The sequence below is a fragment of the Centropristis striata genome, chromosome 10, assembly GCF_030273125.1.
Source record: "Centropristis striata isolate RG_2023a ecotype Rhode Island chromosome 10, C.striata_1.0, whole genome shotgun sequence".
In the NCBI taxonomy this organism is placed as follows: domain Eukaryota; kingdom Metazoa; phylum Chordata; class Actinopteri; order Perciformes; family Serranidae; genus Centropristis; species Centropristis striata.
The window spans coordinates 28,555,991-28,569,537 of NC_081526.1; the positions used below are offsets into that span (position 1 = coordinate 28,555,991).

General features: G+C 40.8%; 1 protein-coding gene across 2 annotated transcripts in view; it reads left to right on the forward strand.

Annotated features, from left to right (window-relative positions):
* The window catches only part of LOC131978737 (neuropilin-2-like), a 121,347-nt gene that overhangs the window by 72,667 nt on the left and 35,133 nt on the right, over positions 1-13,547 (forward strand). For both annotated transcript variants that reach the window (XM_059342466.1, XM_059342467.1), the window contains exons 10-11: positions 627-800; positions 2,770-2,914. In XM_059342466.1, coding sequence (XP_059198449.1) covers positions 627-800; positions 2,770-2,914 — 319 coding nt within the window. The remainder of the gene's footprint in view (positions 1-626; positions 801-2,769; positions 2,915-13,547) is intronic.

Here is a 13,547-nt window from a genome sequence, read left to right on the forward strand (position 1 = left end):
TCTGGCCATTAGAAAGAATGCAGGTTTAGTTCACTTCCACACTGGCTTCACTTTTCAGACCCAGCTTTATTGTGAGAAAATGTCATCCCTTGTAAACAAAGACTAATAGGACAAACCCAAAACAATAACCACCAGATAAACACACACATAACCACATTTGCTGCAGCATCTGCAATGGCAACAAATATTAATAAAACAAATTAGCTAGAAAAGACGTGCTGGCCAAACAGAGATATCAAATCCCATTTGGGGAGAAAGGATGTTGGGATCAGTTGCAAGAACCAGAGGATATTGCAACATGTAGGAAAACAGAGAATAAACCATGGGAAAAAACCTCAAGCAGCACAATGCATCCAGCCAAAACAACTGCAAAACAACTGTGATTCTCACAGTGGACAACGTTTTAAGCCAATAAAAGGTTTATATTTATGAACTTTACAATAGAAATGCAAAAAACACCTCATTCTTAAGTCTGGCAACTTGTAATGGAAAAGCAGCATTGATCGACTGTGTGGGCGTTAGGGAAAGTCAGAGTTGTCGCAATAGACAGGGGAGCTGGGACGTGATGGGCTTCTGTGGTGCAGAGAGTGAGCTTACATTAATGATTATGTTTGTCTGTGTTGCAGGTGGACCTTGGTGTGCCCAAGATGGTGCGTGGCATCATTACCCAGGGTGCAAGAGGGCTGGAAGGCAGCACCAGCGCTGAAAACAGAGCTTTCGTCAGGAAGTACAAACTGGCGCACAGCTTGACCAGCAAAGACTGGACTTATATCACTGATAGCAAGACTGGGTTTGCTAAGGTAAAGGAGTGGGAACTGTGTCTGTCTGACACATACACATGTACTCTCTGATTGTCACTGTCAGTTCTCCCTCATTTGTAGTTTATTTATAGCTGTCTTTTAACTCAATCCTTCTCCGCTCTCCCTCTCTTTCTTTCCCTCTCCGTCTCTGTCTCCCAGCCTTGTCATTTTCAGGGAAAAAAGCCGTTTTATTACAGCCTCAGCTCTGATAATAATTCAATTTAATCACCTCACTCCTCATTCTCCCTGCTTCTGTCTTGCCTCTCTCTAAGTCCTCTGTGCTCTCTCTCTCTCTCTGCGTTTCTCTGTGTCTCATCCTCCTGTTCACTCATCCTCTATTTGTCTCTCATGGGTGTTAATTAACAATGTCTTTCCTGCATCACCACTCAGCACTGCTGGCAGTCTAACGCACTGTGAGACAGGGCACTTTAAACTCTGTTCTTCTTTCTGAGACTCCGTCTTAAAACGCTTTAATAGTACTACTGAGTGCCAGGCTTTTCTCCTGATGCTAAAATCCTGTTCTCTCTCATCTGCCTGTCTTTTTAAATGAGCATCCTGGGAAATTCATCATACGTTTTTTAAAACTCTAGAAATGGGCAAGACAGAAGATACAATTCAATTAATGAAACCAATATTACAACTTTCACAGCCCACATTTTGAAAAGATCAGTGCGGTCTAGTCAGTTTCCAGCTAGTAATAAATCTCTGGTTTTTGCCAGAGGCTGCTGCAAGCCGCCTCGAAAAATTACTCGAAAATCAAAGGAAACACAGTCTCTGTTGTTATTTTTATGACACATGTCATCCTGTGCTTGGAAACAATGCTGATTAGGAGTGTTATATGATTGTGGAGAGACAGGCTCAGGATTTCGCTATTGTTTTTCAATGAGACGTGAACGGTGGAGTACTGAAATGACACATTTAACTACCTCTGCAGCTCTAACCTTCTTTCCCCATTGTTTTTTGATAGTCATCCTCAGTGCTGTCTTCGCCACAGAACAATACATCAGAGCAGCTGACAGATGCCACATATATATCAGACAAACATGGAGTAAAGCTTATCACTCATCATGTTGTATCGTTTCAGACAGCTTTGGCTTTAAGACCATCTCTAGGACAAACAGTTATACTTGGAACACGTTTTTCTTTAAATCACTGCAGGATATTACCGTGCTGAGCTAGAGTTAGAAAATCAGCTGTCATCAGTGGATCACGCCAATATGACGGCATATTAGGGCCATGTATGAGAAAAAAAAATACTGACCTGGGGGAGGCAGGTAATATTTTGAGAAAAAAGTCGTAAATTTATGAGATTAAAGTGGCAAATTTAGGAGAAAAAACACTCAGATTTATGAGAAAACAATGGCAAATCTAGAAGAAAAAAGTAGCAGATTTATGAGTAAAAAGTCGGAAAAATTGTGTTTTTTTGTTTTTCTCAAGGAACCTCACAACACCACAGACGCTGCCCGGTAAACATCTGTCGTATTGTATCCTGCTGTACTACAAATCTAATTTGAGATGCCTGTAGATGTGGCAAAAACCATGAGTATTTCCTTATTAAATCTGATTGCAAAGTATAATTTGATTGGATCACTCACTGCAGAAATAGTACACAGCATGCAGCAGCTTCTGTGATGACGTAGTTCCTTGAAAAACAAAACACAACCCTTTTATTCCGACAATTTTTTCTCCTAAATCTGCTACTTTTTCTCGTCGATTTGCTACTTTTAATCTCATAAATCTGCTACCTTTTTCTCCTAGATTTGCCACTTTTTTCTTGAAACATTGCATGTTACATTTTTCATACTTGGCCATAATACACTGTCGTAGGCCAAAGAGCATTTTTTACACAGAGAATTTCATTTAGGAATGTTAAAATTGGCAAGAAATCATCTTTTGTATTAGAGGGGAAATGGGTATTATGGGTATTTTTCTTTGTCGTAAAATGAAAAATTGATCTCCCTTGTTTTAGATTTTCGAGGGAAACGGCCACTACGATACTCCAGAGGTACGCAGGTTCGATGAGATAGTGGCCCAGTACATCAGAGTCTTTCCGGAGAGGTGGTCGCCTGCTGGGATCGGCATGAGGATGGAGGTCCTCGGCTGTGACCTGCCGGGTAAGAACACATACAATAACACAAGGCTGCACACACTTGAAGGTTGCATTAATGTATGTTTATGTGCATGCTTACAAATTCAAGCAGATGACAACATAAATACACTAATTCACCGTGTCAGAGCTCTCCTTTGTTTATGACCCACACATAAAATACCTCAAGCACAACTAAGACAAATTATCCACCAACTGTGATCAAGAGCAATCTTTTACATATCATACATATATCATCATAATAATGATGATACTTCTGCATGTGTATATACATAAACATAATAACAAAAAAAACATTAGCGCTGCATAAATCACACCATTAATCTCTTTGACGTCTGTAATGAGTGGATGTGTCTTTATGAGGATTTAGAATGTGTGTGTGCTTTCTTTTGTATTCTAATCTGTGTATATCTGCCTCTATATGTAGAGTGTAGTATATGTATATGTGCATGTGTGCATATGATTACATACATGCATTGTGCATAGTGGTTAAAGTTAATCATCTTGCCCTATAGGAGGTATTGCAACATGTCTGGACAGGGATTAACATGTCTAGGTCATGGGACTTTTACTAATAGTGTCCAGCTGTGAAGTTGTACTATATTGTGTTCACAGCCTATTATGTTAATAACATGTAGCTAGTGTGTGGTGAAGTATTAGGTGCACTGCGTGGTCTGCTGGCTTTAAGTATTCATTATCAGTCAATGATCTACTCAAAGATTTGTGTAAAAAGTTGTTTATAAAGAGTGATGATTTAGTGTAAAGAGTGATGGATAGAGACCATTAGTCTATATGCTTCTTTATTGAGCTGTTTAAGTACCATTTATTACAATATGTTACTGTTGTATGGAGCTTGTTAGCCGTGGCAAGCAAATTATCCTCAGCTGCACAATGACTCCAATAATAAAGTAGGCCATTGTACAAATCTCCCCACGTTTATTACTTAACTTGAGCAATAATGATGTGCTGCATGCATTTGGCGGCAATATATATTTTTCTTAATATCATGAAGAAATCAGCGCCCAGATACAGTCACAATAACGATACACCTTAAACAGTAACTCTATTGAAATATTTTCTTAAGCAGACTTGGCCAGTTGAAATGCTACTGTTATGGCCTCTCCTCTCCTCTCCTCTCCTCTCCTCTCCTCTCCTCTCCTCTCCTCTCCCCTCCTCTCCTCTCCTCTCCTCTCCTCTCCCCTCCTCTCCTCTCCTCCTCATCTTCTCTCCCTTTCATGTGTCATTAAATCTTTCTGGTTTAGTCAGGTTGCGACATATGAGAGGTGATGACAAGAACAGGAAATGACACGTACCTGTTCCCAGTGGATGTGAAGTGGGCTGTTGGCCTGCTGTTAGAATGTGTGTGTGTGTGTGTGTGTGTGTGTGTGTGTGTGTGTGTGTGTGTGTTGGGGAGAGAGAGCGAGTCCAAAGGGAAGCATATATCCTAGATGTGTCAGGAGTGGCCAAGTGGTTGGTGCTGATGGAGAGAGAAGGGACATCCTCTACTGTTAACATAAGTTTGAAGAGGTTACCATGAACAAGGGAACATATATTTTTTTTGCGATAGCTCCAACACCATGTTAATGCAGCACAAATGCTTTATTTCACAATGTTAACAAAAGTGGGGAAAATGTGTGTATTTGTGCTACAGCTCTCTACCAAATATCATGAAAATTGAGCCAACCGTGTTTTGTTTTTTTCATAATCTTGGTGACAAACAGACAAACAAATCCATCCAAAAACATGACCTCCTTGGCGGCAGTAATAAAATTCAGTATTACATCCATAAACTGTTATTTAAATCAACAATTATAATACCCATACCTACCTATAATACCTAAGGGAAATATTTTACTTTTGTAGCAGTGAATACTGTAATAACCACTGAGATAACATATGGGATTATGTATTATATACATCTAATAGAAAGATAATGCACTTAGTGGAACAACTGAAAATCTAGGAAACCTTTTAGCGACAGTTTCAAGACTTTATATAGCTTGCACATATTGCACATCATTGATGTCAAATGATTTACTTCCAATGGAGATCAATGTTTCCCAAATGTGCAATCATGCCGTAACCTCTGATTGTTTTATCCTGCCCATACACATTGCTGTTATTGTGCCTAATGACATCATGCACATTATATCTGCAGCTTTCATCTCTATGATCGCAGCACAAACCTCTTGGCTATTGCAGGTTCTGTGATTGTCTGCTGGTCTGGCTGTCTGTGTCTGCATGCCAGATGTTTGCCTTCTGGATGTAATCCGTGCATGATAACAGTTGATTCCCACTTCACACCACAGCAACTGCTCCTGCTGCCATCCTAAATACCACACAATCACACAGTAGGATAATTCTGCATCTTAGTGGCTTAGAGCAAGTTGATTTTGTGAATTTTGGCTTTGTCTGGTTTTTAATTGTCTCCACGCTTAGTGACGTTAGGATAATAACACTGAAAAACACATGATCTCAACAGTCAGTCGTGCAGCCACAATCATTCTGCTATAGTGCTATAAATGAAGACAATAAAATTGAAAAACACATCTGAACACAAAGTAGACTTTGTTTTCCTTCTGGCTCGTGTGGTATGTGGGTGCTTCTGAGTGTTGAGTTGTAACGGGAGATAAAATATTCAACAGAGTGCATCATCTTCAGTCCACTGAACACAGCTGTTTACACATAAGTCACTAGCGCACAAAAATGCACACATTCAACTCGAGTGGCCCTCTCCTTTAAATTCAGACACACATACACACACAGTGTTACAGATAGGATGTAAGATATAAAGTCATACAGGAAAAGGCCTACAAGCACCTTTTCATCTTAGTTCTATGAGGAGAAATCCTATGAGGTTGTCTTCCTTCCTCCATCTTAAACTTTCAATTTTTTGCTTCCTTTATAAACTACAATTGTGGGACTTCCCTTTTTTCAGTGCTGCTCAGGAAGTAAAGGAGTGAACTAATGAATTGATGAATAAATAAAAGGACACATTAGCAGTGTAAGGCAATCACATGCTCGCTGACACACTCACAAACACACAAACCAGCCTGCATGGAGGCAGCAATCAGAGTGGCCTTTTCATTATTCAGTGGTTGGTTTCAGACCTTTGTTCCCTGACATAAATAACAAACCTGGACCCGGTTAAAATGTTTGACATCATAGAACTTCAACTGACCTCATACATAAATGACAGAATAGGTTTGTCAATGACAAAACATATACAACCATTCTATTTGATGTTATGAAATGGTTGCAAAGTCTCAGTTTTAAACATGTGACCCAACTGAAACTGAACTACTTGGTTATGTTTAGGCAACAAAACTACTCGGTTAGGTTTAGGTAACAAAACGAATCTGTTGGGTTTAGGAAAACACTTCCATTTACTCTGTGACATCACATACCATAAACTGAATAACAAAAGTGGATGTAGACATGGCCCATTGGTTTGTAAAGCCTTAATTTCATCGTTTTGGTAATATGCATCTTGGTTTATGGTCACCTTGCCAACCTAGGTGGACTTTCACCAACTTTATGCTTCGTCACCTCACTCCCACCTACCCCCAATCGTAAATATGAGTCATTATATTTGCTTACAAAGACGACATAGAGAGGAATTTTTGGGGGGATGTATAATTAACATCCACGTTGAGCGTTCCAAATGGCCGATCTACTGCCATACATTGTTAAATGCAAATAAAAATACAAGCATCCAGCTCATTCACAGTTCGTAAAAGTATCGTGTTCTCTGTGTGTGTAGGCAGCATATTGTTTTTCCTAACAGTCTAGTTCATTCATTGTTCAAAAGTAGAGACAAAGCCAATATGATACAGTGCCAATCACAATATCCTCTACACATCAGATTTAACAAACTCACAAAGAAATTGCTTTTCCATGACTGCCCCTGTATTGTTTTCGTATTTAAAATGAAGCGCATTGACCTGGCCTCAGGGCGGTAAAACAATTTCCTCACATGGCAGAGACAATCTCAGCACCCAATTACAATGAAGAAATCCGAAATTACGGATACGGGGGTTCTTAGGGGGCACACAATAATGTAGTTTAGCATCTCATTATTGCGGCAAAACCTCGGTGCAAAAACAGAAACAAAAGCCAGAATATTATTGCAGCACTCATTCTGATCATTCACGCTAGCTATGGAGGCAACATGTAATTTAGGTCTTGTAACCCCCGACTATTGGATGGGAGCTGAGAGCTGCCAGGCTGCCAGTTTTGTTCATGTTTTAAATGACTGAGTTATCAGAACATCTGCTATGCTCTCATCTCTTTCACTCCGCACCTAGTTGTTGGCAGGCACACAGCCAGGCACATATGTACACACACATACACACACACCACCTGTTTGGCATAAAGACAAAGGTTTGTTCTTAGTTGTGTAAATACATGCTTAGGTTCTCATCACCATAGAAAACAGCAGTGTTATGGGTGGGGTACTCTGGGAAAATAACAGAGAAAGACACAGAGGAAGAGAGAAAGCGGCTTTGTGTCCGGTGTCTCCGAGTGGCTTCATTCATCTGCTGCCGTTATTGCTCTCCTGATCATAGATCCTCACTTCTCATGAAACCCTAAATACTGCCAACCAGATTACCTGTGTTCCAACAAAACCTCAATGAGCCCAATAGGGGCTCCACATTTAGTAGACCGCCACTGATGGCTTGTTCTTTAGCCCTGTGAAGTTGGGCCAGTTATAGAAAAGAGGTTGGCCCAGTGACTGGCAGTGTGTCAGTTTCACTTTCTGGATGACAGGGGAAATACTTCAACAAAACGGGCCGTGGCCTAGAGATGGAAGAGAATCCCACAGGCACTGTGTTGGAAAGGCATACAGGGTCAAATTTCCATGTAGGAAGCCTAAATAAGGTCAAAAATAATAGTGGATTTATAACTTACCTTGTAATATTAAGGGGCAAATGCTAGCCAAGAATCTACCCTGTGTCTGCCTTTCACATGCTGATGATGTTGGACCTGGGAAACACACAGACGTCCAAAATTACAGTGGCACCCAGGAGGGAATGTTGTTTAGAGTTCTTATACGAGAACATTCTGGAGGTGTTCTGCTGTTCCAGGTTTCCAGCCAATCGTTCAGGTTTAGCCAAGTGTGTGTGTGTGTGTGTGTGTGTGTGTGTGTGTGTGTGTGTGTGTTTTCCAGGTCCAGCATTGCATTGCTGATCGGTTTCACATGTGAGCCGTGGCTCCGGTCCAGATACTTTCATGTGATTGGTGGGATGTGTCCTTACTTACACCCACTCATCTCTCCCTCTGCTCCTCCTCCTGTCTTGTCTTGTAATGTGATTATAAAAACACATTTATCAACAAGGACAACAATCAGATAGCCAAGTATAGTTTTGAATGCAATTATATTTTTGCACTGGCCTGCATTTTATTTTGGAGCGTATATATATTCAAGCAAATAGTAATCGGTTATTCTTTGGGAGAAGCAATGGTAAACATATTATGAAATCATTATTTTTAATTATGCTTTCATTTTAATTTATGCCATAGCCAGAGTTATTTAAAATGTTCTGAAAGACACCATAACAAACTGCTGAGCAGCAACAGAGTGGCTATAAATATAAAGCCTGCAGCTGATAATATTATTTTTGATTCATAAAGTTACAGACCTGACCCTGCTCCTTTATACTGACACGTATAAACACATTAGAAGGAACGGAAAATAATGTTAGAGAGGGAGGTAGAGTGTGCAAATGTTTGTGGCTTCTGCAGTACCCACTGCGTCTCCGCCTCTTCCCCTCCCTTCCCATCAGAAGAATTTAATCACTCCCGTCTCCTGCCAAGGCTCCTGTAACAACTCCCCCCACCACACACACTCATACACACTCCATCTCTCCTACGTCTTCACCTTCCCTTTTCCCCTGACCTCATTACCCTCATAGATTTGTTTCCCTCTCTACTTCTTGCCCTCTCTCTTCTCGCATTGTTTCTACAGACCCATGTTTTATTTTATTTTATCCCTCACCTGTCACAGCCTTTCAGGCAAAACAAGCCTGTTGCCAGTGCTATCTTAACTTTATAGTTTCTGAAGTCAAAACTCTCCCACAAACAGTAAATGTTTCATGACTGCAGAGTCAAGCCAAACCACAGATCAAGTATTTCACAATTTCCAAACACAATTGACACTGTTTTCTAAAATCCTTGTTTCTGGAAGGTTTGGAGTTCCTTCAGGACATTAACAGTAATGCTTGACAGCATTGCTCCAGACTCGGCTGTACCCTCCATGCAAACAAAGATGTTCCATGTCAAGTGCCTGAAAGCCAAGCACACACCCAAAGACATTCTGAAGTTATTTTAAACCATATACAATCATGCTCTGTTCACTTTAGGACACTTTAGTTTATCACTTGCCTCTCTTCCTTCTTGAGACATCACACATGGAAACACTCAGGATTGGACCCTGGTTCGTTGTGGGTGCACATGTGTTTATATGTGTCTGTGAGCAAAAATGCTTGTGTTTTTCCAATAGAAATATTCAGTTTTGGCATGCCAACTCTTTCCCAGATATGGCTGTTTGCTTTTCTTTCTTTTTCTTTTCTATTTATCTTATCCATTCATCCATTCACCAATCATTATGAATCCCACTCCTTTTCTTGGCAAGACCGCCATGCGTAGCAGTCCGACTGGTTCAGGTTAGGCATTGACCTCAAGTACCTAAGGTTAGACCAGCCTACTGGTCAGGGGCTGGTACCTTGTGAGAGCATGGACACCTGGCAAATGCTACACTAGTGACTTTGCCAAGAAAAGGAATTGGATTCACCCACTCGTCCATCAATCCAATCATCCATCCATCCACCCACCCGTCCATACATTGATCCATCCAGCCATGTATCCACCCATTCAACCAACCAATAAACCAACCAACCCACCCACCCACCACCACCAACCAACCATCCATCCATCCATCCATCCATCCATCCATCCATCCACCATGCAAGCATCCATCCATCCATCTCATAAATTCAAAGAGTCTTTTACCATTCGTAGACTAGCAGTAGACAACAACAGTCTGTTCTAACCTTGGTTAGCTACTGTTGTTCGAAACCACAGGAATAAAATAGGCTTGTATTTTCAGTGATGTTTAAGCCCCCATTGAAAACAAGATGATACATCTCAAGTTTATCCTCATACAATAGACTTGATTTGATGTTTATCCAAGACCTCAAATTAACATCCAGTCTGTTAACCTACATGCAATTTCATATGGCCAAAAAGTACTGATTGGGCCTTGGAAATTGTTTAAACCATATCCTTGTTAACATATTACTGCTTGGTGATCTAGAAAGCTGTCTTTTCTATCTCCAAAGCAGTTAATGGCATACTTAGCTTAATGGCTTTTGCCACACTAAAACTCATTTCCTTTGTAGCTGACTACTGTTCACTGATGTATTTAGCCATTCATTGCCAGCAGCTTCTTTTTTTATCATCTCAGTTGTTGTCGCACTTAGCTTCACACTTAAGGCTACAATTGCAGTCACATACCTTGTGGTGCTTTGTTGCACAATGGACTAATGAGCAATTCACTATGTGTCATTTCCTGACATAAAGAGCTTCTTTGCTTCTAGTGTCTCACATGGTGCCGCTTTTTCAGCTACACTTTAAGCTCTATTATTGGCGGCTTTTTAACTACGGCCTTGTTCTTGTTCTTATACCACTGATATATTTTACTGGGTTACAGAAATTCTTCTTCCCCATCTACCACGCATTAAAACTTGTGGTCCAGTCAGTGCAGCACTTACCGTAAAACCAGATATTATTGGTAGCTTGCTGTACAATGGGCTAATTAGGCATTTAGTCTGGAAAGAGTTTCCTGCTGTAAAGAACTCATTTTCCCACCCACTCATCTACTGAAGAGGGAGCCATAATTAGTCCAGCACTTTAAGCTACATATAAATCAAACCTGCACTTTTGGTTTTTAAGTACAGTTGTCTGATTTGCCATTCAGATTGCTGGTGAGGATTTTCATCCAAAATCACTCATGTTTTCCACCATCACGTCTCATTTGATGGCATACTTTAACATTTAACAGCCCCATTCTTGGTAGAGCCATAACTCAGATTTCTAATACTAGTTTCCAAGTTCTTTTCACTAAGAACTTATTTTCTACCCCTTCTAAATGTATCCACTTCTTCCATTTCATATAGAAATGTAGTATTGACTGTTTTCCCAACTGAGATTGAAATTGTTTCTAGCAAGTGTATTCTGATATAGGTAGTGCTGCTGGATCCAGTTTGAAGCCACTAAAAAAATACTTTTTCAAAGGAAATTCCATTGAATAGATACCTACCATGGACAGGTTACCAGTGGCCACAAAGCTAATAGGCATTATCTATCAGTGGAGATCCCTGTAATAAACAAGACCATTTTCCATCCGTCTGCCATTCAGTCAGTCAACCAGTCAATCACATAGTCATTAAGTAAAGGAAACCCCTACCCACACACACATGCTTAATGTCACCAATAATTTGAGTAGGGACAGCATTCTGTCTTACACACACACACACAAACACACACTCACATACTGTGTCAGTAGTCATTATTTAGGCTGACAGAGGTAGATTTATACCCAGAGCTCTTTCCATAATTGAACAGTTTTCGTCTCTCTGTTTCCGCCTCGCCCTGCTCAGTCAGCAGCTTTACAATGAGCCCTTGGGCCTATGACAGTGTGTGTGTGTGTGTGTGTGTGTGTGTGTGTGTGTGGTTATGTGTGTGCGTGTGGTTAACCGAACCGAACACCTTCTGTTTCTCAGTTTAGGGTGTGTGTGTGAGAGATGTAGAAAGAGACGTAGAGTCATGGCAGGTTGATGCAACTCAGCGGTGTTCGGGATGACCCATCTGCAGAATACAGATGTAAAGATTGGCATTTCTTTTACATCCCTTTTTGATTCCTTATGTTTAAAACATGACCGACTGTGTCATCATCTTCACTTTTTCCCCACATAAGTGAAGAAACACACTTCGGCCTGTCTGTTTCTCATATTTAGTTCGACAGATTCTTGAAAAAGTTCTCGCAAAAGCAAGTTAAAAACTTTCTGGCATAATAACTACAGTAACAGATTTTATATTAGTTTAATTATAAAGTAATTTATTCACATTAGTTTACTGACCTTTACAGTAGCTACAGACGGGGCCCTGATGGATGGAAATAAGAGGGGGAAGGAAGATGATGAAGAGGATGAGGAAAGGGAGAAATAACAGGAGAGGAGACGACAGACAGACAGCTAAATTGAATTAGACGGGTGGAGAGGAGATGGAGTCAGAAATGGGAGGCTGACAGGAGCTGTGTGTGGTCACTAATTAGGAAAATGGTGGTGAGAGGTTGAAAGGGTTATGTTCCCTTCTCCATGTCTCCCTGTGTCTCTCTTTCTCTCCCTCTCTCATCTCCATTCCTCCTCCTCTCCCCTCCATATGGGGGGCTAATTACAGTGGTAAAGGGCACCAAATTAAAACAGCTTAATGTCAGCAGCTGGGAGCTACTTATCCAATGCTGATATCTAATTCTGTGTATGAAGGCGTGTGTGTGTGTGTGTGTGTGTGTTGGGACAGCGATATGAGGCCACTCTGTTTGGGCTTACATAATAATCCTGCATACTTTCACTGTGAGCAGACTGTGTTAACAACTCAATAAAGTTATGCACATACACAATGCACATCAGAGCTAAAGTGAACTCAAAGCTATTAGCAAAGGTTAAGAGTTCACACTAAACAAGACACACACACACACACACATACATACAGATGACCAAGTGAGTCATGGAAACATCTCCAACAGCTAAACAAGCAGTAAATCAACAGTGGTCTCAGATTTACTGAGCTGGTGGTTAGAACCGACATAAAATAACACAAGAGTTCAAGCACAGAGAGAAGCGTTGAAAAGGTTGAGAGGAGAGCGAGAGATCGAAGGAAAAGAGCAGAAGAAAGAGACGCAAACTTAACAAAGAGAGAGATCTGCGGGCATACAAAAGCAAAGGACGAGTGGAAATCAAAATATGCCTCCAGGAGAGATGACAGAAACAGAGCAAGAGAAAGAGTTATGGAGAAGAAAATTGCGGTTGTGGTAAAACAGAAACAACACTAGATAGGGTTTCGCTTCTACGCCGGAGATGCAGAGACAAAGAGAGATCGACTTTGTTAGTGTGTGTGTGTGTGTGTGTGTGTGTGTGTGTGTGTGTGTGTGTGTGTGTGTGTGTGTGTGTGTGTGAAAAGAAAGGGATTTTTGTGGTGTTGATGGTGGTTTTGCTCAGCAGAAGTGAAACTGGTCAGATTTATTGTGACAAATGACTAAGAGAAGAGAGAAAGAGGGAGGGGGTTTTCAGAGACGAATGACAGATGCAGGGAGGGAAGGGAAAAAAAGAAAGACAGACCGTGAAATGAATGGCAGAAAATAAGAGAGAGAAAGAAGTCCTTTCTAAGAATAATTTGGGGAGAGGTTTGTGGCATCAGGCTTGTGCCACGCAAGCCAGGCAATCTTCTGTTCCCTTACGTCAACATATAGATTTACTTACACCAGCGTGTGTGTGTGTGTGTGAGAGAGAGAGAGAGAGAGAGAGAGAGAGAGAGAGAGAGAGAGAGAGAGAGCTGGTAAAGCATTCAGGGCCGTTTAAGGA